The sequence below is a fragment of the Cydia amplana genome, chromosome 14, assembly GCF_948474715.1.
Source record: "Cydia amplana chromosome 14, ilCydAmpl1.1, whole genome shotgun sequence".
Taxonomy (NCBI): domain Eukaryota; kingdom Metazoa; phylum Arthropoda; class Insecta; order Lepidoptera; family Tortricidae; genus Cydia; species Cydia amplana.
In genome coordinates, this window is record NC_086082.1 from 16,084,999 (window position 1) to 16,112,949 (window position 27,951).

The 27,951-nt window shown below is 37.1% G+C and overlaps 3 protein-coding genes across 3 annotated transcripts in view; 2 read left to right on the top strand and 1 right to left on the bottom strand.

The window, feature by feature from the left end:
• LOC134654377 (general vesicular transport factor p115) overlaps positions 1 to 21,655 on the bottom strand; it is a 33,469-nt gene extending 11,814 nt beyond the window's left edge. Inside the window, exons 1-4 of the mRNA XM_063509840.1 lie at positions 21,440 to 21,655; positions 3,447 to 3,581; positions 2,080 to 3,026; positions 621 to 751 (exon numbers count right to left, since the gene is read on the bottom strand). Coding sequence (XP_063365910.1) covers positions 621 to 751; positions 2,080 to 3,026; positions 3,447 to 3,581; positions 21,440 to 21,517 — 1,291 coding nt within the window. The 5' untranslated portion in view covers positions 21,518 to 21,655. The remainder of the gene's footprint in view (positions 1 to 620; positions 752 to 2,079; positions 3,027 to 3,446; positions 3,582 to 21,439) is intronic.
• LOC134654288 (uncharacterized) lies at positions 15,019 to 18,920 on the top strand. The gene is made up of 2 exons (XM_063509755.1): positions 15,019 to 15,199; positions 18,235 to 18,920. Exons 1-2 carry the CDS (start codon positions 15,019 to 15,021, stop codon positions 18,918 to 18,920), a joined length of 867 nt encoding a protein of 288 aa, XP_063365825.1.
• A 183-nt stretch (positions 21,656 to 21,838) lies between the features above and the next one.
• On the top strand, positions 21,839 to 25,104 carry LOC134653857 (40-kDa huntingtin-associated protein). Its single transcript, XM_063509220.1, has 6 exons — positions 21,839 to 21,971; positions 22,044 to 22,293; positions 22,674 to 22,887; positions 22,979 to 23,057; positions 24,154 to 24,266; positions 24,881 to 25,104. The coding sequence occupies exons 1-6, from the start codon at positions 21,907 to 21,909 to the stop codon at positions 25,042 to 25,044; spliced, it is 885 nt and encodes a 294-aa protein (XP_063365290.1). The 5' UTR covers positions 21,839 to 21,906; the 3' UTR covers positions 25,045 to 25,104.
• The last annotated feature ends 2,847 nt before the right edge of the window (positions 25,105 to 27,951 follow it).

Sequence of the window (27,951 nt, forward strand, 5' to 3'; positions counted from 1 at the left end):
CATTCATTCTTTTAAAATTATGGCTTCGAACCAGTTTGAGAGCACATCAGAAGAAAAAAGACCTGGAAAATACATTCATTCTTTTAAAATTATGGCTTCGAACCAGTTAGAAAGCACATCAGAGGAGAAATAAAGACCTGGAAAATACATTCATTCTTTTAAAGTTATGGCTTCGAACCAGTTTGAGAGCACATCAGAAGAAAAAAGACCTGGAAAATACATTCATTCTTTTAAAATTATGGCTTCGAACCAGTTTGAGAGCACATCAGAAGAAAAAAGACCTGGAAAATACATTCATTCTTTTAAAATTATGGCTTCAGTCCAGTGGGACTATTTCACCAGTATCAAGGTATTAGGAGCAAGGTAATACGACTACAATTGTAGCTCTTGTAAAGCGATAGCTGGCCTTTCGAGAAACGGTTTAAATAATTGTTGATGAAAATCTCTTTTAACACATTCATTGCTACCCAGCCAAACAAGACATCCGCGCCAGGCCACAAAAATTTCGTCATTTAAAGCTGTAGTACCACGATCCCGACTATCGGGTCGTCCGGCCTGGGAACGAAATCATAAAATACCCGATAGTCGGGTTTTCGGCACTAAATGTGTTAAACACTTACCCCCACATAACAGATGACCACTGGTGAGACTTGATACGTCGGAGGAGGAAGGCAGTAACGTTTGCACTAAACTTGCTTGGGACATCTCATTGTGGTATAGGTAGCATTGGAAACAGTATAGCACGGCACATCTGGAATAAATATTATTAACATTAACAAAACGTAAATAAATAAAAACAAAAATGTATGCACAAAAACAACTAGACAGAAAGAGAGCGAAGAGATATAGCTGGTCAACCTAATCTTGTCAGTAAAAAAAGGCGCGAAATTCAAATTTTCTATGGGACGATATCCCTTCGCGCCTACATTTTTCAAATTTGCCGCCTTTTTCTACTGTCAAGATCTGGTTGACCAAGTATAGATTGAAATATCTTCGGTGGGGTAATCTAATGTTCAAAACTTCCTAAAAAAATAAGTTATGATGGTGTTGCCATATTGTAAAAATATTGTTGGCTATAAACAAGGTATATGTTGCGATCAATGTTATTCGTTTGAATATGAGCTACACAAATTATCAGAGGGGCTACCGCGAAAACCGAAATTCGGAAATTGCGGGGATCTTTCTCTTTTTCTCCAATGATGGCGTAATTAGAGAGACAGAGACAGATGCCCGCAATTTGCGAAATTCGATTTTCGCCGTTATAGCCCTTATCTAAATTTGTTTTATCGATTCAACGACACTAAAACAAACTTAGTTTATAATTTAGTAGACTTTACAATTTACTGTGAAAAATAAAGTCTTTTATTTTCTTAACAAAAGTTAAGAAAATAAAAACTAAAAAGCCTGAAACTTGATTAGAGCGTTTTATGAACTAATATCTAATTAAAAGTAAGGATGTAGTGCATAATTAATTTCCTTCGTATATTTACGGAAACGTATGAACGTGTGGTGGCCGGCTTTAGAATAACGCCAACCCTCACATGGGATAAGGGTGTCGTACGAGGCGACTAAGTCCACAAACGAAGCAAAAAGCTGTTTCGTCACAGGGGAGATGGACCTCTTAGCATTGGCTTGCAATCCATCTAGGAGAAGGATACTCCAAAATTAAATCCCGGAATGGAGTTACCGTAAGGCGCGAGTAGGGTCCAACCTGAAATAAGCGGCAGATTCCTGCAGCCGACCTGCCTCCACACGTATTGGCTCGCCTTTCCTGTGGGTTAAGACAGTGAAGCCGAGAGGGTAATGCAGGTGCTGGGCATCCCTGCGTTTCCTTAATTCCGTCCCAGGCGGTGTTAAGTCTGGAGAGGTCATTGTCTCTCCGATTTGCACCATAAATCGTCTGCAATAGACGCAAAGGCCTATGGGGGACGAACGTGTCTCGCTATTTCAGTCAATCCGATACAAAAAGTACTGAGGTTTACTGAAGGAGCATGACATATAACGTTTCCGAGAAAATACGAAAGACAACAATTACGCACTACATCTGTATCAGAGACACGAATATCACAAAACGCTCACCTTAAAGAAAACGGCTGTTTCTCATTGACCATAGACATGAGCAGCACCACGATGGCGGGCCGCGGCGGATTCGACGGCGCCATCACGTTTCCCACGAACTCCTGATTCACCACATCCCCCCTTATCACTTCCCCCACTGTATTTATAGTTTCTGTCAGTATATCCGCTGGCACACCACTCGCCATCAGAATATTGCATAAAGCATCTAACAACCCAACGTTTTTCATAATCTTTTGACAATTTGATATAATCTGAATCGCATTGCTCGGTGACACTAAAGTCCTAACTATTTGTAGCATGCAGTGGACGTTTGAAACCTTCTGCGGGGACCAGCCGTAGTCCTCCGATTCATCCGGAGTGTTAAACATTGGTAACATCTTCTGAATATAGCTGCCTTCTTTAAAGAAGTTAATGTTGCTGCTGTTATTTTTTAAAAGATTCAACATTAATAACAAACAGTCTTCTACAATAATCCCTCCGTCGGAGAAACCTTCCGTCGACACAATATCAAACAGTCTGTCGAATGCATTTTCAAACGCGACTATCTTCTGTATATTAGCATTTCCTCTAGTAAGCTTAATAAGTAGTAGCAGCGTCTCATTTCTGATCACTTCCCGTGGGTCTCCTAGTAGATCCATCATTTTGGATACCCCCATCGGTTTCACTAGAATGATCTCCTGTATATCCTTCGGTCTATTAGTTAGTAGCGAAGTCAGCAGCTGTACAGCGGATAGTCTAACTCTGAAGTCGAACTCGTCTAGCAAGTCTAGAACTAGTTGTATGTTGTGGTGGTCCTTGATGAACATTTCGGTGAACTGTTCCCCGATGTTCATGGGCACGTGAGGGTTGTCTTCCTCCTCCTCGAACTGTGTGGGGTACATCACGTTGTTGAGGGTGTCTAGGGCGTAGTTTATGGTCTCGTTGTCTGCTCGGTCTAGCTCTAAAACCTGGAATATTTAAAGAAACTTGTTAACATTTTTTTAGTATCATCATTTGTCATATTCATATTTGTAACTCAATCAAGCAATAGTCAGTAGTGATATTCGCTTTGTACACTCCTGTACAGTCAGCAACAGAAGTTGCTAAGCGGGCGAGGTGTTCATAATTACCTTGACGAGCTCTTATTCTCTTAACAATAAAGTCACGCGTCAGGATTATTCTGAACTTTTGAACACCTCGCCCGCTTAGCAACTATTGCTGCTGACTGTACATCACTGTAACGCCGACATCGGCTATGGGTTACACGTGTTGTTATCCCCCGCCCGCCACACACTCAACACATAATTAATATGCATGTAACAACAAAGAAAAGTTGGAAAGTTGTACGCATATAACTAACTTTTTCGAAAAATAACCAGTTTCGGTACCTGTTTAAGTGTGTCCATGCCATGCGCGCCCACGTCGACGCGGTACTTGCGCGACATGGCCTTCAGCGCGCGGCACGCATCCCGCCGGTCTTCCAGCAAAGTGGAGTTGTTCACGCGGTCCACTAGACGCTCCACCTGTAATTAAACATTACAATATGAGCTTTGTGATGTTAAAGTAAGGTTTAATTTCGCTTGCAGGACCATCAATGGGGCAGAAAAATAAGTACCTGCTTGCTCCGTGAAATCAGTTAAAGTAAAAGCCTCTATAAGAAGACTGAAGCGACCACGAGAAACCGCGTTTTTGGGGGGAAGTAATTAAGAGTAATAAGAGTGAAATGAAAGACTGTATGAAAACAATTGAAAGGGAAAATGACACATAAAATAATATTTTTAATGTGTTTGTATTAATCAGGTTTCACTGTAGCCTGAAGGGTTTTATATTATGGGTAGTATGTTGTGTCTTTAACAGCTAATACACTAGTGAACCGTTTGACACAAAGACTTCAATGACCACAGTACTCTATTTGGTCTATTAACTTTTACAGTTCTTAATGGCACATAATTTTACTACATTTAACATACTAAAATTAATTTATTGTTTATGCCAATATACTATAGCTTTAGTGCCATTTGGCAACATATATTTATTGACATTAAACATCAAATAAATTACAAACAAACAACTTAATTGTTTAGGCTTATGTGGATTGTAGATGTAGTGTTCCTCTTTACAAAGCTATGTCCATCATTTGACTAACCAATTTAAATATTCTATTAATTTTGACTAGGGAATCCCGGGACCTGTACGGCAAGCACCGGGAAATCCCTTGATTTTGAACAGAAAACCAGAACTGGGAGCACTCCCTAAATTTCACACATCTTCCAAAGTCAGAAGCCCTAAATTCATCTCCAAAATCAACCATCTGCTTGAAACATATTGACTTAAATTACTAAGTATCTTACATTTGTTTGCAATAGTTTCATTCCCACCATTCGAAAAGTGTTGAATATGTTTGCTAAGCTGATCATACTATTATCATGTTTGATAATTAAAACACTTTTTCTATTTCACAGTCCGCTGGTTCCACTAATCACAAATAAGGGCCCGGCCACATGTGCGCGTTGCGGCGCCGCCGCCGCCGCGCGGCGCGGCACCGCAGAAATCTGCGGCGCCGCAAACCGCTCTGCGGCGACGCCCGCCGCAACGCAAAATTTTGCGGTGCCGCGCCGCGGCGCCGCAAAGCGGTGCGCGTCGCCGCGCGCGGTGCCGCGCGCGGTGCCGCAGAGCGGTGCGCGGCGCCGCGCGCGGTGCCGCAAAGCGGTGCGCGTCGCCGCGCGCGGTGCCGCCGAGCGGCGTGCGATGCCGCACTGCATAGTAAAGAATAAAATTCGACTACCAGTGTTTGATCAGACATGGATCCCTTCACACATGTTCTGCTCTTGCTGTTGTTAAGAAGGCGCAGAAATAGAAAACAATCGAAAAGAAAATTTTGGGTGAACCCATATCTTCGTATAATGAATGAAGATGGAAATCATTTCAAAAGAAAATACGAGGCGTTGAAGATGACTGAAAATAAATTTATTAACTATTTTCGAATGTCTGTGCCGTGTTTTGAAGAACTTTTATGCAAAATATCACCTCGAATAAAGAAGAAACACATATTTAGAAGACCCGTTGGGCCTCTGGAGATGTTGGGATTAACAATAAGGTAAGAAATGATAACTATTTTTGTATATAAATTATTTTAATTCTTTAGACCATAATTATTAGGAAATTTTCAATAGGTAAATAAAAAAAAACATGTAGGTATATAACTATATAAGTCTTTTACAAAATCAACATTATATATACTACTACTATGGTTAACATTGATGTTAATAACTTATATTATACCTTATTATAAGATTGCCGTTATTAGGAGGTACCTATATAAAATATGTTTATAATTGTGGCTAACTAAATCAAAAATCAACAACTTTTATTTTTAAATCGTCATTTTTTATATACTAACATGACTATAATTTCTTATTCAAAATACTATTTTTTACATAAATGTTTTATGAAAATCAAAAACTTCCATGAAAATACAGTGGAACCTCGATAAGGCGAATTCCTCGTTAACGCGAAATAAAATGCCATTCCCTTCCCTTCATAGTCCTAAAACTCCATAACTCGAAATATTTAACCTCACCAGACGAAGTAAAACGACGAACGACGATTCCCTTCACGACTATAACTCGAAAAAGATAATAAAACTGTACTTTCTCAGTTTCTACAATTACCTCTCTCTAACACTAATATTTCGTGCGTGTTTTATTACCTCTGTAACTCGAAACCTCTTTAAGACGAATAAAACCCCACAAGAACTTTCCTAAGTCGGTGCCCTCTATAAGACAAATCCTCCTCGTTAACACGAATTTTTTGGCATTTCCCATGAGATTCGTGCTCTGGAGGTTCCACTACATACATAACTGTAATCGTTACTGAAAATCACCACTTATAATTCTAAAATTAATGCCACCACCATTTTACAAAATGATAAAGTTTTCTTAGCGCGTAAGTAGCGCTATATTTTAATAATTTTACAAATGTGTAATCACAATTTCAACAATCGCTTATATAAATATAGCTATACTGATTTCTTGCTAATTCACCAACTTTCATATATGCTTAATAGGTATATAATCTCAAAAAAAAACAAGTTTTCATATCGGTACAGTCGAGTTCACAAACATCTTTACAAGTCAACATTCCAAAAATAATAATATATATAGGGATATATCTACAAAAATCAACAATCGCTTATATAAATATGGCTATAATGATTAGGTACTTGCTAAATCACCGACTTTCATACAGGCTTAATATATCTTAGAAAAATCAACAGTTTCCATATAGTTACAGTCGAGCTCAAAAACATATTTACAAATCAACATTCCATAAATAATTTACACACCTCTAATGGCTCTAATACAATGACAATCAGGTCACGTTGATTTGTAAAGCTGTTTGTGAACGCAACTGTACATACGAGTACATATAAATAAAAGTCTCAATAAAAATAATATACCTAATCTATGTATTATACTACAGAAAATTACCTTTTTTGTATAAACAACAAAGTCTTAATAAAATCAAATTTTAGTAAAAGTACGTACTTACTCTAATTTACCTATATGTGCTTCCTATTTTTTTTTTTAAGAAAAATCAAATTCATATTCATTGTTTGATTGACTGTCGCTTTCGTTGGAGACTGGTTCTACAGGTGTTTGTAAATAATTAGGACCTGATGAAGGGACTGTTGGTGGATGATTATTAAATGTTTGTTGGGGTCTTTGGTAACCGGATTCGTATGCTGACGAGTTGGGTCTTGGGTTACCATCTTGGTAAGATGAGCGGACTTGGTAAGACCTTTGGTAACTATTTTGAAATGAGCTATGGTAACTATTTGGTGACGGTTGGTGGAGATCAGTGAGTACTTGTAAGACGCGACTTTGAAATATTAAAGTTTGATGATCGTCTAATTTGTTTAGCGACGGTAAAATAGCTTTGAAAAACGACAGATGTCTATTTTCTGCCTCTTTTAAGGCCTGAAGTATGTCTGACTCAAATTGGTCGGTTGCTTTTCTTTTCCGAGAACAAGGCTGGTACCGAGATCTTGCAGTTTCATCTTTCTGGCCATCTTCGTCACTTTCTTGGTCCTCAACTATGCTCGAGTCCGTTACGTTTGCAGCATTTTTTTTTAAAAACATGAGATGCTTGTAGAAATGGTACTCTTTGACTTTTGTTGCACCAGCGCCCGATTTATTTAAACTTTCAAGCCTTTTTGCGTATTTTGTGAAATTGTCTTTCATATTCTTCCATTTTTTTAACACCTCGTTTCCTGAAAAATAAAAACCATTTAAAACATTTTAAATTGTCAATAAACAAAACATCTCTAATTCAGATTATTAGTGACTGTTTGCAAATTTTCGACCTTTGCATTAAATTACACATGTACTATAATAATAGGAAACTTTATTAGTAAATATCACAGTCTAACTGGAAATTGTTGCATACGATATTCATTATCTTAGTTTCTTTTTACATATTTATTTATTTATTTGTTTCCTAGTTATGACATTTAAACTTTTTTTACACATTAGGTATGTAATAAAACATAATCAATAACAAATTTACAACAAAATGTATATAATTTGTACTGGACGGTTGTTGTCACTTTGTATGGCTGCGTAACTATATTGGGTCAACCAAATCTTGTCAGTAGAAAAAGGCGAAAATGTAGGTGCGAAGGGATATCGTCCCATAGAAATTTTTAATTTCGCGCCTTTTTTTACTGACAAGATTTGGTTGACCATCTATATTAACTTGCATATACGAGCCCCGGTGCATATGTTTTCGTCTAGTCAGACCATTTTTTGAGGTTCTCGCGTTTGTACAAAAATAATGTTTTAGTTTCAAAATCACTAATATTTAATTATTATACCAATGTAGTTTAATTTTATATGGTAATATTCTACAATAAATAAATCCAAATACAAGAAATACCGTTTCTACTCTAATGAAAAAAATAACGATTTTTATTTATTTGACGGGTACCTAGTAATATAACAGATGTGATAAGGGCTATTACTAGGGAAAGCAACACGGCTCTGCCAATGTACTGACAATTTTGTTTCGAGCCCATGCATGCAGCAGTGCTGTAGGAGAGGACAATATGATTTGGACAACGTTTTTGAAAATTAAATTTTTTCAGCAATAAAAGTCTCCTGCAATTTTATTATACGATCAAAATAAACTAGATTAAACATTACTATTATGGTTCCCATTGCTGGGTCATTTTATTTTCATGTGTAAAATGTATTAGAATAAACCAAATTGTTGTGTGGAACTAGACGAACTAATTTGCATCGGGGGTCGTATAACTACATAATACAATATATAACTAATACAACACATAAGCGCTGGTGGCCTAGCGGTAAGAGCGTGCGACTTGCAATCCGGAGGTCGCGGGTTCGAACCCCGGCTCGTACCAATGAGTTTTTCGGAACTTATGTACGAAATATCATTTGATATTTACCAGTCGCTTTTCGGTGAAGGAAAACATCGTGAGGAAACCGGACTAATCCCAATACGGGCCTAGTTTATCCTCTGGGTTGGAAGGTCAGATGGCAGTAGCTTTCGTAAAAACTAGTGCCCACGTCAATTACTGGAATTAGTTGCAAAGCGGACCTCAGGCTCCCATGAGCCGTGGCAAAATGCCGGGACAACGCGAGGAAGATGATGACAACATATAACTAATACATGCATATATGTAACCTATGAAACATTTATTTTCAGGTTTTTGGCGACTGGGAGCACATTCAGAGATATGGAATTTACAGATTATCGTGGAAGAAGTACAATCGGAAAAATAGTTAGAGAAGTCTGTCAAGCTATATGGGAAACCCTTCTAGGTGAAAGTATACCTAGAATAACAAAGAATCTACTAGAACAAATCGCGGATGAGTTTTTTAAAAATACTAACTTCCCCAATTGCATTGGGGCCCTGGATGGTAAACACATTCGAATTTGTAGTCCCGATCACAGTGGCTCTCTTTTTTTCAACTATAAAGGTTACAACTCTATAGTGTTGCTGGCACTTGTTGATTCCAATTATAGATTTGTATATGTGGACATAGGAGCTTACGGCAAGGAATGTGATTCCACAGTTTTTCACAATACGAAACTGAATGAATTATTACAACAAGGCCAGCTTCCCGTACCAGCAGCAAAGCCGTTACCCGGTTCTCAGACGTCAATTCCCCATGTATTTGTAGCAGACGAAGGCTTACCTTTAACGAATAACATAATGCGTCCATATCCAGGAAAACACTTGACTATACAACAAAGAGTTTTTAATTATCGCTTGAGTCGCGCAAGAAGATACGTTGAATGTACTTTCGGTATTCTAGCAAATAAGTGGCGCATTTTTCATCGACCACTGAATGTCCAATATAACTTTGCAACAGATATTATAAAGGCATGTTGTGTTATTCACAATTTTGTTATTAGTAGAGATGGAATTAAACAACCTGAAGAACTACTGATTGACGACGGTTTTTCAGATTTACATCATTCAACAAATTATATGTCCTCGACAAACCCAGTTAACATAAGAAATGAATTCTGTAAATACTTTTCTAGTGATGTGGGAGCCCTTAGTTGGCAATTAAGTAAAATATAATTTAATATTAGTATATTTAGGTTTTATTTCCATTCGCCTGTACAAAACTATGTATTAGCTTAGTATACTTGTATTGTATTATCCACTTAACACTTAAACATATTTGGAAGATGAGTTTCCATGCTACATATATGACTAATATGACAACAACTATATAAGAAACAGGTAGTAATAATGTTTTAAATAGTTTATTAATATTTCTTATCCATATGCCTATAAATAAATGAGATGAAAAGATTCAGGCAAAAAATGCCACGTTGTACCACTGTCAGTTTTCAAAGACTATTTCACATTACATCTTGATGGCAGGGCTATAACCGCGAACATTGAAGTTCGTAAATTTCAAATACCTATCTCATCTCTGTCACTCTAATAACGCCTCAATTGGCGTAAAAAATAAAGATTCCCTAAATTAGCGAACTTCGGTGTTTGCGGTAGGCCCTCTGTAGTATTAACAACCGGCAATAAGTTATTTTTTGCTTGAAAACGGGACATTGGTAAATTAATTAGGTAAGTAGGTATAATATTAATCAGTAACAAACTTCTCACATTTTACTAATTTTATGTATCTATAGGTAAAAACAAGACAATCGATGTAGGTAATCTATGTAGTTAGTTGGCTAACTCTGGAACGCGCAAGTGGCCCTTAACGAAATGAATAAATAGTATGCGAAATAAATTAACATGCTTACCGATTTTTGTTTTTTCTTTATTAGTTTGCTCGTCAAACGTCGGAAAAATGCTTCGGCAGACCTCCTTCCATGCACTATTTTTCTTATCTTTGTCTTTATACTCTTCTATGGTTTTATCCCAGAGAACTGGACGTTCCTCTACGAGAGATATCAACAAATCATTATCAATATTATCAGCCATCTTCCCCAAAAGCAGCGTAGGCACTGACAAAAAAACATCGCATTGGCAACCGGTGTTAGCAAAAGTTTGCGCGACGTTGCCTGCCAGTGCATTCACGGGACGCGGCACCGTACCGTGCGTCGGCCGCCCGGCACAACGCCGTGTTCCTGCACGACGTGGCAACCAGCATCTCCACGGCGCACATGGGACATAACATAAGATCTAATGGGAGTAGATTTGCTGTATTTATTTACGCCTTATAGGTAGGTACTATTTTTAGATTAAGTATATACTTTATATGCCACTTTTAGCTTGCTCAACGGCCTTGAAATTTTGAACTTCATACTTCATACGAACCTAAATTTACAAATGTGTGTTTTGCAGTTTTGCCTAATCTGATGTTTTTATATGATCAAACTATGCAAGTAATAAAATATTATTTTAAGATTAACTTAAATAAATCCAAGATTTATTTGAACCCGATATTTAATTTTATACCTGTGCCACACCATGAAACTCTTCGAGCACGTGTTCGACTCAAGGCTCCGGCAAGAGTGCACGGTCTCGGAATGTCAGTAAGGGTTTCGTCCTGGATGTGGTACTATATAGATCCCATCTTTGCCCTAAGAATGCTAGTCGAGGCCTACAGAGAAAAGAAAAAGACCTTGCATATGGCTTTTCTGGATCTGCAGAAGGCTTTCGACTGCGTACCGCGCCAGGTAATCTGGTGAGCTTTGAAGGAGAAGAATGTGCCATAAACCTATATTGACTTTATCAGAGACATGTGCTTACCACAACTCGGAATCCATAGTAAGGACCGCCGTTCTTCTTTTGTGATCAAGCATAAGAACCATTTTCTCAAATCACAGATGAGCATTATTCAAATAAATAATAATTCACGATTTATTCGCGAATAATTTATCCGCGTATAAATCATTAGAGCGCTTCTCAAATTATTAATGATTTATTCGTTATTTCATTTGAATAAATCAACGAAATACATTTAAGTTGTTTGGCTTATTCTATGCTAATAACAAAACTAATGTTTATGTTTAATATGACTTGTATTTACTGTGTATTTTTTCTGACACGTTAAATATTGTTAAGAGTTAAAGGATAAGCAGGTAGTATAATAAACAAAATTAGCGGGAACAACGAATTACTTACGCACACCGTTAGGAGGAACGAAGTTAGCTAGAACGTTACTACGTTCTAGCCTGGCCTAGAAAGAGATAGCTATATATAAAAGAGTAAGAAAAGAAAGCAGAAAGCAAACGGGGACTGGAACCTCAGGTGTATGAGCTTTCTCTGCCAAAAATGTGGGAGGTCGTGCCGCTCACACATTGGCCTCCACAGTCTGGTGACCTTAGAAAGAGATCTTAGAAAAGCGCTGTAGTAGTGCTGTAGTAGCGTTGATCAAGTAAGTTAATAAGTGACTATTAACCATTTGATTACTACTGTAGGTCCATATCCCAACGAAAACATAAATGTGAAATGAGAGTTAAGTTCAATATTAAGAATATGTGTCGTTGTTATTGATCTAGATAGAATGCCAAGAACTGTGCTGTGTAGAAAATCCTGAAATTATAACGGATTTGACTTGGCTAGTTTTTACCAACAAACCAAATTTTAGAAAAGTAACATAGATAAATATAATAGCCTATACGTAAAATCTAGCCAAGACAAATCCTTTATAATTTCAGGATATTCTACACAGCACAGAACTTGGCACCTATCTAGATCTCAATTCTTTTGTCGGCGAGTCAACAACGACACATTTATTTTAATATTGAACTTGGCTGTTATTTCATTTTTATATTATTGTTGGGATATCATTACTTCTTGTTCAGAAATTACTATAATATTCACCATGAAACCAGTTTGCCTAAGCTGAAAAGGAGACCCCGGCTAATGCGCGGTCAATTATCAAAAGTTTCAGTTTCCAGATTTTTTTTTTGTACATACATATACCCATCTTCCACTCCCTGTTCTTTTAGCGTAGTCCAGATACTTGCATGTGATACGGAATCGAAGGCTTTTTTATAGTCTATGTATGCGACATATAGAGCTCTCCTTCTCTCTTGATATTTTTCAATCATAATCTTTATATACACCTAATAGTCTACCTTGATGCCAAATATCAAGTTTCTAAGTGATCTAGAAGTGGGTTAGGTTTTTGGTCTATAAGTCTTAATTAATCTAATAATAGGCTAGATGACTAATTTTTTTATGGTATCAATCGATCGGGTTTGTTTTTAGGATCAAATGTCTATATGGGACCCATTTCATTAAAGTAACACAAAAGTCAGAAATAATTTCTGACTTTTGTGTTACTTTAATGAAATGGGTCCCAAAGTCAAAGGCCGCATTTCACCTTGGAGGATATAATCAAACGGAGACGCCATGTCTGTAATTTTCTGTACAAAACAGTCTGCCGATTTTTGCGGGGGAGGGGAACGTCAAATGTATGCGTAACGTAAAAATAGCCATGTCAGATAAACGTCAGTCCATACATTGTGTATGACCGTTGGCCGCCTATTTTCGACAGAGGGGAAAGCCTGTTAATGGCTACTCCGTTTAGTTGTATCCTCCAAGCATTTCACTCGCGTAACGCCCTATACAAAACGGCCAAGGGCCGTGACGTCATCGCCCATCTTGTAGTATGGACAAAACAAGAAAATTTCGTTTTTGTCGGTGAAATATTGCGTTTATGTATATATGTAGTTGCTATACAATATTTTTTTGGATGAAATGTAAGGAATCGAATGGTACCCTTACTTTTATCGTTTTTGGAACTAAAAAAAAACTTAAAATTTGAAACTTTCAGGTCCTGTATTTTTGTAATTTTTCAATATTTTATTTTAATATCCACATTATTGTGATAAATTGCTCGTTTGCTATATATTTTACTAGATTTTGTTATAAAATTCAACATGTGTCATCATCCCTATTATCAATATCATGGTCTAATAAAACATGGTCTTCTCTTCCCAGAGTGTCACTTGCCTACGTCACAATAACATTGCCACTTTATTTCAACATAACATGTTACATGGGTACATTATATCTATGGTTAATAAGTTAATTTATTTCTTTATAATGTAATAATTTTCATTTATATGTATTTTATCTTAAATTTTACAATAACATGTCATTTTTAATTATTCATTAGCAATATCTTCCGATTCACGAAAGAAATTTCAGACGTTCGGGTAATTCTGTTTACACTACTGGCAACACAGGATAGCGCTTTCACATTTGACAATCCGCCATTTTGTCCCTGACCGACCGTCCTTGTCGAACGCGTGTTAATTGTTATTCCCTTCTCGCTCAGTGTCAGCAGTCGCAGTGTTTTCCAAACTTTTCACGTCGTAAGCTTCGTAATTAATGTTTTGTTACGAAAATGGTTGGCTGCTCTATTCGGAACTGTAAGAGTAGGAGTGAAAAGTGCAGTATAGATTTGTTTTATTTTACTATGTTTCTACATGAATAACTTAAAATTAATGCCGTTAAAATAATTTTCACTGTTGGTTAAAATTCTCCCACATTTTAAAGTTTGAGAACCTGTAAACAGCATGATGACGTAGGCAAGTGCCAGTTAGGTCATTCGCGAATCTCGGAATAGAGTACCAGGCGGAGTATATTATTATACCATGATCAATATATTGTAGCCAATAAGCCTGATTGTGATAATAGATCGATCGCAACGTCGGGCCGTGCTCGTTGACATCACCATCCCCCATGATGAGAATCTCGTGAAGGCCGAGAATTACAAGTGCAGTAAGTACCTAGACTTGGCTCAAGAGTCTCGACCAACATCTTAAGATACTCTCGCTAGGTGGTTGGATCAAGGGTCAAATGCAGAAGGCGGTGATCTTGGACACGGCGCGAATAGGCCGCCGGTTCCTCTCTCTGCAGCCCTGACCACTAATTTTAGAAAAACCAAGCAATATCCGTGAACCGTGAAGTTCGGTTTTAAGTGTAGTAGTAGTAAGATTAAGTAAATATTGACAAAAACTATGCGTTTTAACTAAGTATGTACGTTCAGTTCTAATTTAAGTACAGTGTTTGATTTGCTTGTTAATTCATCGGTCACCATAACATGGCACACATTTTGTTAAAATATATCTTATTATTTCCGAGTAAAATGGATGTGACATAAGGACAGACGGGCGGACGTAGGTACCTAACGAAACTAAAAGGGTGTCGTGTTTGCCACTATGGCTACGAAACTCTAAAAATAGTACCTACCTATAAGGCGTAAATAAATACAGCAAATCTACTCCCATTAGATCTTATGTTATGTCCCATGTGCGCCGTGGAGATGCTGGTTGCCACGTCGTGCAGGAACACGGCGTTGTGCCGGGCGGCCGACGCACGGTACGGTGCCGCGTCCCGTGAATGCACTGGCAGGCAACGTCGCGCAAACTTTTGCTAACACCGGTTGCCAATGCGATGTTTTTTTGTCAGTGCCTACGCTGCTTTTGGGGAAGATGGCTGATAATATTGATAATGATTTGTTGATATCTCTCGTAGAGGAACGTCCAGTTCTCTGGGATAAAACCATAGAAGAGTATAAAGACAAAGATAAGAAAAATAGTGCATGGAAGGAGGTCTGCCGAAGCATTTTTCCGACGTTTGACGAGCAAACTAATAAAGAAAAAACAAAAATCGGTAAGCATGTTAATTTATTTCGCATACTATTTATTCATTTCGTTAAGGGCCACTTGCGCGTTCCAGAGTTAGCCAACTAACTACATAGATTACCTACATCGATTGTCTTGTTTTTACCTATAGATACATAAAATTAGTAAAATGTGAGAAGTTTGTTACTGATTAATATTATACCTACTTACCTAATTAATTTACCAATGTCCCGTTTTCAAGCAAAAAATAACTTATTGCCGGTTGTTAATACTACAGAGGGCCTACCGCAAACACCGAAGTTCGCTAATTTAGGGAATCTTTATTTTTTACGCCAATTGAGGCGTTATTAGAGTGACAGAGATGAGATAGGTATTTGAAATTTACGAACTTCAATGTTCGCAGTTATAGCCCTGCCATCAAGATGTAATGTGAAATAGTCTTTGAAAACTGACAGTGGTACAACGTGGCATTTTTTGCCTGAATCTTTTCATCTCATTTATTTATAGGCATATGGATAAGAAATATTAATAAACTATTTAAAACATTATTACTACCTGTTTCTTATATAGTTGTTGTCATATTAGTCATATATGTAGCATGGAAACTCATCTTCCAAATATGTTTAAGTGTTAAGTGGATAATACAATACAAGTATACTAAGCTAATACATAGTTTTGTACAGGCGAATGGAAATAAAACCTAAATATACTAATATTAAATTATATTTTACTTAATTGCCAACTAAGGGCTCCCACATCACTAGAAAAGTATTTACAGAATTCATTTCTTATGTTAACTGGGTTTGTCGAGGACATATAATTTGTTGAATGATGTAAATCTGAAAAACCGTCGTCAATCAGTAGTTCTTCAGGTTGTTTAATTCCATCTCTACTAATAACAAAATTGTGAATAACACAACATGCCTTTATAATATCTGTTGCAAAGTTATATTGGACATTCAGTGGTCGATGAAAAATGCGCCACTTATTTGCTAGAATACCGAAAGTACATTCAACGTATCTTCTTGCGCGACTCAAGCGATAATTAAAAACTCTTTGTTGTATAGTCAAGTGTTTTCCTGGATATGGACGCATTATGTTATTCGTTAAAGGTAAGCCTTCGTCTGCTACAAATACATGGGGAATTGACGTCTGAGAACCGGGTAACGGCTTTGCTGCTGGTACGGGAAGCTGGCCTTGTTGTAATAATTCATTCAGTTTCGTATTGTGAAAAACTGTGGAATCACATTCCTTGCCGTAAGCTCCTATGTCCACATATACAAATCTATAATTGGAATCAACAAGTGCCAGCAACACTATAGAGTTGTAACCTTTATAGTTGAAAAAAAGAGAGCCACTGTGATCGGGACTACAAATTCGAATGTGTTTACCATCCAGGGCCCCAATGCAATTGGGGAAGTTAGTATTTTTAAAAAACTCATCCGCGATTTGTTCTAGTAGATTCTTTGTTATTCTAGGTATACTTTCACCTAGAAGGGTTTCCCATATAGCTTGACAGACTTCTCTAACTATTTTTCCGATTGTACTTCTTCCACGATAATCTGTAAATTCCATATCTCTGAATGTGCTCCCAGTCGCCAAAAACCTGAAAATAAATGTTTCATAGGTTACATATATGCATGTATTAGTTATATGTTGTCATCATCTTCCTCGCGTTGTCCCGGCATTTTGCCACGGCTCATGGGAGCCTGAGGTCCGCTTTGCAACTAATTCCAGTAATTGACGTGGGCACTAGTTTTTACGAAAGCTACTGCCATCTGACCTTCCAACCCAGAGGATAAACTAGGCCCGTATTGGCATTAGTCCGGTTTCCTCACGATGTTTTCCTTCACCGAAAAGCGACTGGTAAATATCAAATGATATTTCGTACATAAGTTCCGAAAAACTCATTGGTACGAGCCGGGGTTCGAACCCGCGACCTCCGGATTGCAAGTCGCACGCTCTTACCGCTAGGCCACCAGCGCTTATGTGTTGTATTAGTTATATATTGTATTATGTAGTTATACGACCCCCGATGCAAATTAGTTCGTCTAGTTCCACACAACAATTTGGTTTATTCTAATACATTTTACACATGAAAATAAAATGACCCAGCAATGGGAACCATAATAGTAATGTTTAATCTAGTTTATTTTGATCGTATAATAAAATTGCAGGAGACTTTTATTGCTGAAAAAATTTAATTTTCAAAAACGTTGTCCAAATCATATTGTCCTCTCCTACAGCACTGCTGCATGCATGGGCTCGAAACAAAATTGTCAGTACATTGGCAGAGCCGTGTTGCTTTCCCTAGTAATAGCCCTTATCACATCTGTTATATTACTAGGTACCCGTCAAATAAATAAAAATCGTTATTTTTTTCATTAGAGTAGAAACGGTATTTCTTGTATTTGGATTTATTTATTGTAGAATATTACCATATAAAATTAAACTACATTGGTATAATAATTAAATATTAGTGATTTTGAAACTAAAACATTATTTTTGTACAAACGCGAGAACCTCAAAAAATGGTCTGACTAGACGAAAACATATGCACCGGGGCTCGTATATGCAAGTTAATATAGATGGTCAACCAAATCTTGTCAGTAAAAAAAGGCGCGAAATTAAAAATTTCTATGGGACGATATCCCTTCGCACCTACATTTTCGCCTTTTTCTACTGACAAGATTTGGTTGACCCAATATAGTTACGCAGCCATACAAAGTGACAACAACCGTCCAGTACAAATTATATACATTTTGTTGTAAATTTGTTATTGATTATGTTTTATTACATACCTAATGTGTAAAAAAAGTTTAAATGTCATAACTAGGAAACAAATAAATAAATAAATATGTAAAAAGAAACTAAGATAATGAATATCGTATGCAACAATTTCCAGTTAGACTGTGATATTTACTAATAAAGTTTCCTATTATTATAGTACATGTGTAATTTAATGCAAAGGTCGAAAATTTGCAAACAGTCACTAATAATCTGAATTAGAGATGTTTTGTTTATTGACAATTTAAAATGTTTTAAATGGTTTTTATTTTTCAGGAAACGAGGTGTTAAAAAAATGGAAGAATATGAAAGACAATTTCACAAAATACGCAAAAAGGCTTGAAAGTTTAAATAAATCGGGCGCTGGTGCAACAAAAGTCAAAGAGTACCATTTCTACAAGCAACTCATGTTTTTAAAAAAAAATGCTGCAAACGTAACGGACTCGAGCATAGTTGAGGACCAAGAAAGTGACGAAGATGGCCAGAAAGATGAAACTGCAAGATCTCGGTACCAGCCTTGTTCTCGGAAAAGAAAAGCAACCGACCAATTTGAGTCAGACATACTTCAGGCCTTAAAAGAGGCAGAAAATAGACATCTGTCGTTTTTCAAAGCTATTTTACCGTCGCTAAACAAATTAGACGATCATCAAACTTTAATATTTCAAAGTCGCGTCTTACAAGTACTCACTGATCTCCACCAACCGTCACCAAATAGTTACCATAGCTCATTTCAAAATAGTTACCAAAGGTCTTACCAAGTCCGCTCATCTTACCAAGATGGTAACCCAAGACCCAACTCGTCAGCATACGAATCCGGTTACCAAAGACCCCAACAAACATTTAATAATCATCCACCAACAGTCCCTTCATCAGGTCCTAATTATTTACAAACACCTGTAGAACCAGTCTCCAACGAAAGCGACAGTCAATCAAACAATGAATATGAATTTGATTTTTCTTAAAAAAAAAAATAGGAAGCACATATAGGTAAATTAGAGTAAGTACGTACTTTTACTAAAATTTGATTTTATTAAGACTTTGTTGTTTATACAAAAAAGGTAATTTTCTGTAGTATAATACATAGATTAGGTATATTATTTTTATTGAGACTTTTATTTATATGTACTCGTATGTACAGTTGCGTTCACAAACAGCTTTACAAATCAACGTGACCTGATTGTCATTGTATTAGAGCCATTAGAGGTGTGTAAATTATTTATGGAATGTTGATTTGTAAATATGTTTTTGAGCTCGACTGTAACTATATGGAAACTGTTGATTTTTCTAAGATATATTAAGCCTGTATGAAAGTCGGTGATTTAGCAAGTACCTAATCATTATAGCCATATTTATATAAGCGATTGTTGATTTTTGTAGATATATCCCTATATATATTATTATTTTTGGAATGTTGACTTGTAAAGATGTTTGTGAACTCGACTGTACCGATATGAAAACTTGTTTTTTTTTGAGATTATATACCTATTAAGCATATATGAAAGTTGGTGAATTAGCAAGAAATCAGTATAGCTATATTTATATAAGCGATTGTTGAAATTGTGATTACACATTTGTAAAATTATTAAAATATAGCGCTACTTACGCGCTAAGAAAACTTTATCATTTTGTAAAATGGTGGTGGCATTAATTTTAGAATTATAAGTGGTGATTTTCAGTAACGATTACAGTTATGTATGTAGTGGAACCTCCAGAGCACGAATCTCATGGGAAATGCCAAAAAATTCGTGTTAACGAGGAGGATTTGTCTTATAGAGGGCACCGACTTAGGAAAGTTCTTGTGGGGTTTTATTCGTCTTAAAGAGGTTTCGAGTTACAGAGGTAATAAAACACGCACGAAATATTAGTGTTAGAGAGAGGTAATTGTAGAAACTGAGAAAGTACAGTTTTATTATCTTTTTCGAGTTATAGTCGTGAAGGGAATCGTCGTTCGTCGTTTTACTTCGTCTGGTGAGGTTAAATATTTCGAGTTATGGAGTTTTAGGACTATGAAGGGAAGGGAATGGCATTTTATTTCGCGTTAACGAGGAATTCGCCTTATCGAGGTTCCACTGTATTTTCATGGAAGTTTTTGATTTTCATAAAACATTTATGTAAAAAATAGTATTTTGAATAAGAAATTATAGTCATGTTAGTATATAAAAAATGACGATTTAAAAATAAAAGTTGTTGATTTTTGATTTAGTTAGCCACAATTATAAACATATTTTATATAGGTACCTCCTAATAACGGCAATCTTATAATAAGGTATAATATAAGTTATTAACATCAATGTTAACCATAGTAGTAGTATATATAATGTTGATTTTGTAAAAGACTTATATAGTTATATACCTACATGTTTTTTTTTATTTACCTATTGAAAATTTCCTAATAATTATGGTCTAAAGAATTAAAATAATTTATATACAAAAATAGTTATCATTTCTTACCTTATTGTTAATCCCAACATCTCCAGAGGCCCAACGGGTCTTCTAAATATGTGTTTCTTCTTTATTCGAGGTGATATTTTGCATAAAAGTTCTTCAAAACACGGCACAGACATTCGAAAATAGTTAATAAATTTATTTTCAGTCATCTTCAACGCCTCGTATTTTCTTTTGAAATGATTTCCATCTTCATTCATTATACGAAGATATGGGTTCACCCAAAATTTTCTTTTCGATTGTTTTCTATTTCTGCGCCTTCTTAACAACAGCAAGAGCAGAACATGTGTGAAGGGATCCATGTCTGATCAAACACTGGTAGTCGAATTTTATTCTTTACTATGCAGTGCGGCATCGCACGCCGCTCGGCGGCACCGCGCGCGGCGACGCGCACCGCTTTGCGGCACCGCGCGCGGCGCCGCGCACCGCTCTGCGGCACCGCGCGCGGCACCGCGCGCGGCGTCGCGCACCGCTTTGCGGCGCCGCGGCGCGGCACCGCAAAATTTTGCGTTGCGGCGGGCGTCGCCGCAGAGCGGTTTGCGGCGCCGCAGATTTCTGCGGTGCCGCGCCGCGCGGCGGCGGCGGCGCCGCAACGCGCACATGTGGCCGGGCCCTAACTTCACACAACACATTAGTTTTCTATTACTTATTTATATCATTTTAAGTTTTAATAAAACTTTTCTGCATATGCAGGTGTTCAAATTGAGAGCCTTATTAATTTTGATTTTGTCTGGTTTGTAATTAAGATTATATCTTATGTGAATGAACAGAATTTGCTGAATTTATACAGTTATTTTGAGGTACTTTAACTACCATGTTTAAAGTTTAAAAGTACAGAAACAAATCAATTTATTAAATAAATAAAAAGTAGAAAAAATTAAATAAATATTGACATTATTATTTCACTAAAACGCAATATTTTATGTACAATGATTGTCACAGTCGGGGCAGAATTGCCTTGCATGCCTTATGATATGAAGGTCCCGGGACTATATATAACATTAGAAACATTTTTGATACAAATCCAACATCGTACCGTTTCTGCACCCGACGGAGTTTGACCGGGCTCCGGCGCCCCCAGAACGGTTTTTAAGCCGCTCTTCAAGAAATCCATCGTAGTTCTTCTATTTGCCTTCTGACACCATACACCACTCTTAAAATACACAGTAAATCAGGGCATAAAATAGTGAAATATGTAATCGTGTTAACCCAAATATTCGACACGTCAAGGGAGTTGTCACAACTTTTGACAAGTACAGTACAATGCAGGTACACAAGTGATAAGAAACTTTCCCATGAACGGAACAATATTTTGCACTAACTAAACGCAATTATGGATGCGTTCGTTCTCAGGTTCAAGGAAATAAAAAAATTATGAAATGTCAAAACGGCCGTGACAGCTAAGCTCATAAGCTGTTTTGATTCGTAAATTCGTAATTAATTTCATTATCTAGCGGAAATTCGTCTGTTTCTTACAAAACTTCTCGCCTTATTTTATCCATAATGTCTACTGATTTAAATGCGAGCTTCAATGAGCAGTTCATGAACATAAACACTAAATTGAAAAAGTAAGTAGCACCGAGTCTACGTACTGTATTAAACTCGTTACAGTTTCGTTAATACAAAGGGTTTTTTTACAGGCGATTCCTAAGGAAGCCGAACATTTCTGAAGCCACCAACGAGTTCATAGCTCTAGCTATACAATGCGAGTACTCCGAGCAACCTACATTTGCTGGGCATTGCTATATAGGTGCAGCCAAGTGCGAAGCGTCTGTTGGCAATTTTTTGGGCGAAGCGGAGTACCTAGTGACTGCAGCTAGACAGTTTATGAAGGCGGAGAAAAAACTACGTTCGTTAAAGTTTTGTAGTCCTGATAGGGAAAATCTAGAGGTGAGATTTGAGATAAACATTAAACAATATTTATTTTATCCATTTTAATTATATTACACAGTCAAAGAAAAATGTAAAAATGGCGTACTTAATGCCAAAATATATTCTCTACTAGTCAACCAGAGGTATATAAGTTGGTGCAGAAAAGATTTAATTTCGAGGAGAATTTAGTTAAGCTTAAGTATATTTTTTATTTCAATAATACTGTATACACAAAGAAAACTGTTACTGTTTTCTCATAAATTAAAAAATATCAAAATGTACAATTTTTTCAATAACAAGTGAAAGTAGTTTTCTAAATAACCAAATCTTTGGGCACCACCATCAGTGCAAGACTATTAAAAGATCCATTCATAGACATCCCTCATTCCTGTTTCCAGGCAGCCATTGGATGTTTCACCCAAGCCCTGACCAAGTATCCAGATAGGTCCTCCATCCGCCTGTCCCTACTGAGTGAGCTGGCTGCTGACCTTGTGACTTTGAACCTTAAGTGTGAAGCGGTGTCCTACTATGAACAAGCACTGGCTTTAGTACAAGACCCAACCATGAGGATCATGTTTGTGAAGAATTATATTAATCTGCTTATTGACTGTGGTAAATTACTTAGCATCATTTAATTCAGTAGTTTATTTAAATAACATAAAATAGCTTCGCCACAAATTACGATAATATTTTTTTTTTTCAGGAAAATATGATATAGCTTTAGAAAAAGCAAATGGATTGGTAGACTCCAATGGGAATCTACCAGAAGATGTTCTTGCAGAGTAAGTAGCTAGTAGTTTTTTTTAATGTTTAGCTGTAAAATTGATAGTTTGTTTCAATTACCAATTTGTTATTGATAACTGATACTGGTAACAACTAGGAATTATTTTCTTCAATATTTACCATTGGTAAAAGATGATGAGAAGGTGGGGAAAAAATACATCAGTTTTTTCAATGTTTTACAATCAATCAAGTCAATCCTATTGGGAATCCATAGCTCAGAATAGAGACTTAATCAAGAAAAAAGTATCTGAGATTTACAACCAACCAGAGACAGACACAGAGTCCGAACCTGACGAGAGCGACAGACCAGTGAGAGCACTACCTGCATGATAAACCCTATTATATACTGGAGATAGTCTTGCCGCAGACAAAAAAAAAAAAAAAAAATTCGGAATACAACTTAATGGCAGTCACAATCCCTTCGTATATATTTACACTAGTATTTTAACTTATCTTCCATGTACACTGGGCACGATGCTAGTATTCGGTCTGGTTCTACCACTCCCGTCAATCCCGATCCTCCTGACTGCACACGCCCCACACTCCCCACCTGTATTATTGGCTCACCGGTGTCTCGAGCAGGAGGGTCTGTTGAGCATGCCGGGGCGGCAGATGATGGAAGGAGTACACTAGTAGGCCCGAATACACGTCCTGGCTCGGAACAGGTTTGTCTGGCCGGAGGTCGTTAGCGTCCCGTAGCCTACGCCTCTGACCGACGGCCTGTATCGTCCCAGCGCGTAAGTTTGAGCAAGCTCGATGAGCCTCTCCGTCCCTCCCTCTCTTGTGTGACCAACGCTTCTGCGTCCTTGCAGCAGAACTGCTGGCTGGTGTAGTCACTGAACGGAACGAACGAAACGCATCAGTTTTTTCAATGTTTTACATGTGTCTGTTTGGCCCAAAGAGCACTTTGGCCATTGGGCATTAAGTCCGCAATTTGTATTTGTACATTCTTTTGTGTTTTGGGAAATAAAGTTTAAATAAATAAATTTTAATAATTACCATTATTACCAAGATAAGATATGGAGTAAATTATGTATATATGGAGCAGGTTATGTATTTTTTTGTTTTGTTTAAAGTGTTTTTAAATGTTTACAGAATCCAACTAAGCAGAATTCTACTTTCCCTTTATATGGACCCAAAAGGTAATGCAAAGGTGGAATCCCTGAAACAACTATTCACTGATATACTTAAGGATGCTGACAGTGATGGTAAGAATAAACTATTATTATATCTTTTATACTTTACTTTAATATCCTCATGCAGATCACAGTTTTTGCAGACATTTTATAACTTTTATAAGTGTGGAGGGGATTTTATGTTTTATATCCTTTTTCGATAAACATGAAAATTTTACAGTTAAAAGCCCTTCTAATCCTTCTATAAGTGAAGATTTAACTTCATTTAAAACAATGATATTATATAACCATAGATAGGTTATACTCATACTTGAGGAGCACAAAAAATACTTCCATATTTATTTCTGTGCCTACGAGGAAATCTGTTATTTTTGATTAATTTTCTCATTCCATCCATCTTTGTCACACTCGTTGTTAAACATAAGGTCGTCTCTTTCTCTTTCGGTGTGTGGGAGCTCGTTAGCACGTGCACATTTCTCGCTTGTTCAGCCGCGACTAAAGGCAACTTGTCCAATTTGTCACAAGGTAAGCGCTTCAATTTTGGAACGACTATAACCTATCTTGAGTTATAAATCATTGACTTAAAACCGATTTCTGCATAGGGTAACTAAATTTCGTCTAACCCAAAGATCTGATATTTTTTATACTTTATGTCAGGATAAGGATATTTACTTACTTTTCCGCAGCAATACCATTCAACGTGGACCTACGGCTTAAACTCCAGTCGGCCATCTTGTCCCACGTGACCCGCGACGCGCAAGCGCTCGCGCGCGCCGCCTGCGAGCTGCGGCCCGCGCTCACGCCTGCGCAGAACGACCTGCTCACCCTTGTCGCTACGACCATGAAGTGAACAAAACAAAATAAACTCTATGTGTTAAGATATAAAGCTGTTTTTGGTTAAGCTTTATCGCATTTATGGCAGCTTGGCAGCAATTGCCTCCAAGCTGCGTACGGAGTTTTCCTTAGTCTTCACAAGACTTATGTGTCACGCCCGTGCAGTACCTGTAAACGCTTGTTGCCCATGCCGCGCGGAAGCGGGTAGTGAAGTGAACAAAAAATAAACTCTGTTCCATACCTAATAAGGCTGTTTTTGGTACTTCATGAACTTCATTATCACATATACAGCAGAAATCGGCTCCGAGTTACTCAGTGCTCACGCTTGTCGATAACAATGCTCATGGCGCATGAAGTGAACCGAACTACATGTTGTATCAGTCGCAGGACTATAATCAAATTAGTTCAAGGGAAGTGTATATGACGTTTCCAGAATGATATACATGTTGAAAAATGAACTATATGTTGTATAATATAAGGCTTGATTTGGTAAAGCTTTATCATCGTATTTACCCAGTGTATCCCACAGTGGCATCAAAAAGGCGTTTTACACTAAGTAACAATAAAAAGGTTGCTTTTTTAACTGGTTTTACGAACTCTGAAACTACGAAAATTCCAAAAAGTTTATAGAAATCAGAAATCATTTATTTGTATTTATACAGTATGGGGATGTTACAATATATAGTGTATCATGTACCTACGAGGGGCGTTCAAAATATTCTCGGTATTGATATCTTACGACCTCTTCTAAAATTTCTTTCGTTACTGGCCGCTAAGGTTTATTCATTGACATTAAAAAAAAGTATAATTCGAACCGAGATAGTCTTTTGTTTTTCTGCAATTGCTGAACAAACATGAACATCCTGTGCGAATTGACAATGTTAACTAAATTAGAACATCGATGCGTGATAAAATTCTTGATAAAACAGGGTAAAAATCAAAAAACCATAAAAGAGGAAATGGATTGTGTTTACCGTGAGTCTGCTCCTTCTTTATCTACCATTCAAAAGTGGTCAAGCGAGTTTAAACGCGGAAGGGAGAGTATTGAAGATGACCCTAGACCTGGCCGGCCTGTAGTAGCTACTTCACAAGAAAATATTGATAAAGTGGAAAAACTTATATTGGAAGATGGTCGAGTGAAGGTAAAATCTATAGCACAAGTAACCAATCTCTCTATTGGTACCGTACATGATATTATACATGACCATCTTAATATGTCAAAAGTAAGTGCAAGATGGGTTCCGCGAATGCTGACTCGGCTTCAAAAAGACATGCGTGTAGCTTGTTGTTCCGATTTTATTGACCTGTGCGGTGAAAATCCTGATGAGGTGCTGCAAAGAATAGTTACTGGAGATGAAACCTGGGTTCATCATTATGACCCAGAGAGTAAACAAGAGTCCATGCAGTGGCACATTAAGGGTTCAGCTCATCCCAAGAAGTTCAAGGTCATCCCTTCAGCTGGCAAGGTCATGGCCACGATATTTTGGGATTGTGAAGGAGTATTACTAATCGATTATAAAGAAAAAGGTGTAAATATCACAGGACAGTACTACGCTAACATTCTACGTCAATTAAAGGATGTAATTAAAGAAAAGAGGCGAGGAAAGTTAACCAAAGGTATTCTGCTTCTGCATGACAACGCCCCCGTCCATACTGCTCATATTGCCAAGGCAGCTATTGTTGAATGTGGGTTTAAAACTGTTACTCACCCACCGTATAGTCCGGACTTAGCCCCCAGCGACTTCTTTTTGCTCCCCAATCTTAAAAAGGATCTGCGTGGAAATAAATTTTCTGACGATGAAGCATTGAAGGCGGCAGTGGAGGAGCATTTTTACACGAAAGATAAAAAATATTTTTACGAGGGATTAAAAAAATAATTGATCGATCTTTTAAGTGTATGAACATAGGGGGGGAGTATATTGAAAAATAAAAATATCAAACTTTTCGTACTTGTTTGTTTTCATTCTCATACCGAGAATATTTTGAATACCCCTCGTAGCTTGCATGCAAGCGTGAAAATTCATCATTATAATCATAAGTTTAAATAAATATAAAATGTCAAATTAAAATAATTGAAAAAAAAATTACATAATTGGCAAGGTGCGAAGTCGGTGGAGGGGGAAGTGGCGCTGATCGTCACAAACACAGGTAATCTTATGGAATGTCCGCCATTAGTACTAGCGGCAGCCACTTGAACTAATTTTACTCCATAAGATTTAACGTAGAAAGTCCGCCAAAATGAGGGCAGCACCAGTCGTGCACCTAGCGAATAGGCATATCACAATACAATTAATAACTAAAGATCACTAATTTAAATATTGCTGGTATTCGAGATACGACTTTACGCTAGGACATTTTAGTCTTAAATGTGATCAGGAAATATACTGTTCAAATCTGAGCACATTGAATATTATGTTACAAATTATCCAATTGTTTTATTTCGTTAACATTTAAAACGATTCTGAGTGGTTTTAGAATCTTGAGCAGTTTTCCTGTTGGGGTTGGACACCCGCTGATCCTTCCATAAATCGTTCTGTACTACTTCTAGAACTTTCCTGCTAATCTTCTCAAGCCCTGTGATGGCCTTGAACAATTCTTCAGCACTCTTCACTGAGACTCCTCTGCTTTTGAAGAACTGAAACAAAAATTGAATTTGTGAAAAAGCTATAACAACACAATTATAATACAAAAAACCGCGTTGGAACAACCAATTTAGCTAGGACCCTAAATCGCGTAACAATCCCGTGTGGTGAATGTACGTTATAACTTACCATTGAAACAAACTGACAGTCTTCACAGAATGTGACCATCCTATAAAATATAAATTATCCAACCAAACAATTCTACTCGCTGAGAGACTCCCATGTACTAAATCCAATTTGTTGTACCATGTGTCCATCTCTTTCACAATTTCGCTGTAAGT

What these genes read in the sequence shown, in the direction of transcription:
- LOC134654288 (XM_063509755.1), top strand. Translation starts at nt 15,019, where the DNA reads ATGGCTGATAATATTGATAATGATTTGTTGATATCTCTCGTAGAGGAA. An exon ending in TAAAGAAAAAACAAAAATCG is followed by an intron (nt 15,200 to 18,234) that starts GTAAGCATGTTA and finishes TTTATTTTTCAG; the next exon opens with GAAACGAGGTGTTAAAAAAA.
- LOC134653857 (XM_063509220.1), top strand. Translation starts at nt 21,907, where the DNA reads ATGTCTACTGATTTAAATGCGAGCTTCAATGAGCAGTTCATGAACATA. An exon ending in ATAAACACTAAATTGAAAAA is followed by an intron (nt 21,972 to 22,043) that starts GTAAGTAGCACC and finishes GTTTTTTTACAG; the next exon opens with GCGATTCCTAAGGAAGCCGA. An exon ending in CCAGAAGATGTTCTTGCAGA is followed by an intron (nt 23,058 to 24,153) that starts GTAAGTAGCTAG and finishes AAATGTTTACAG; the next exon opens with AATCCAACTAAGCAGAATTC.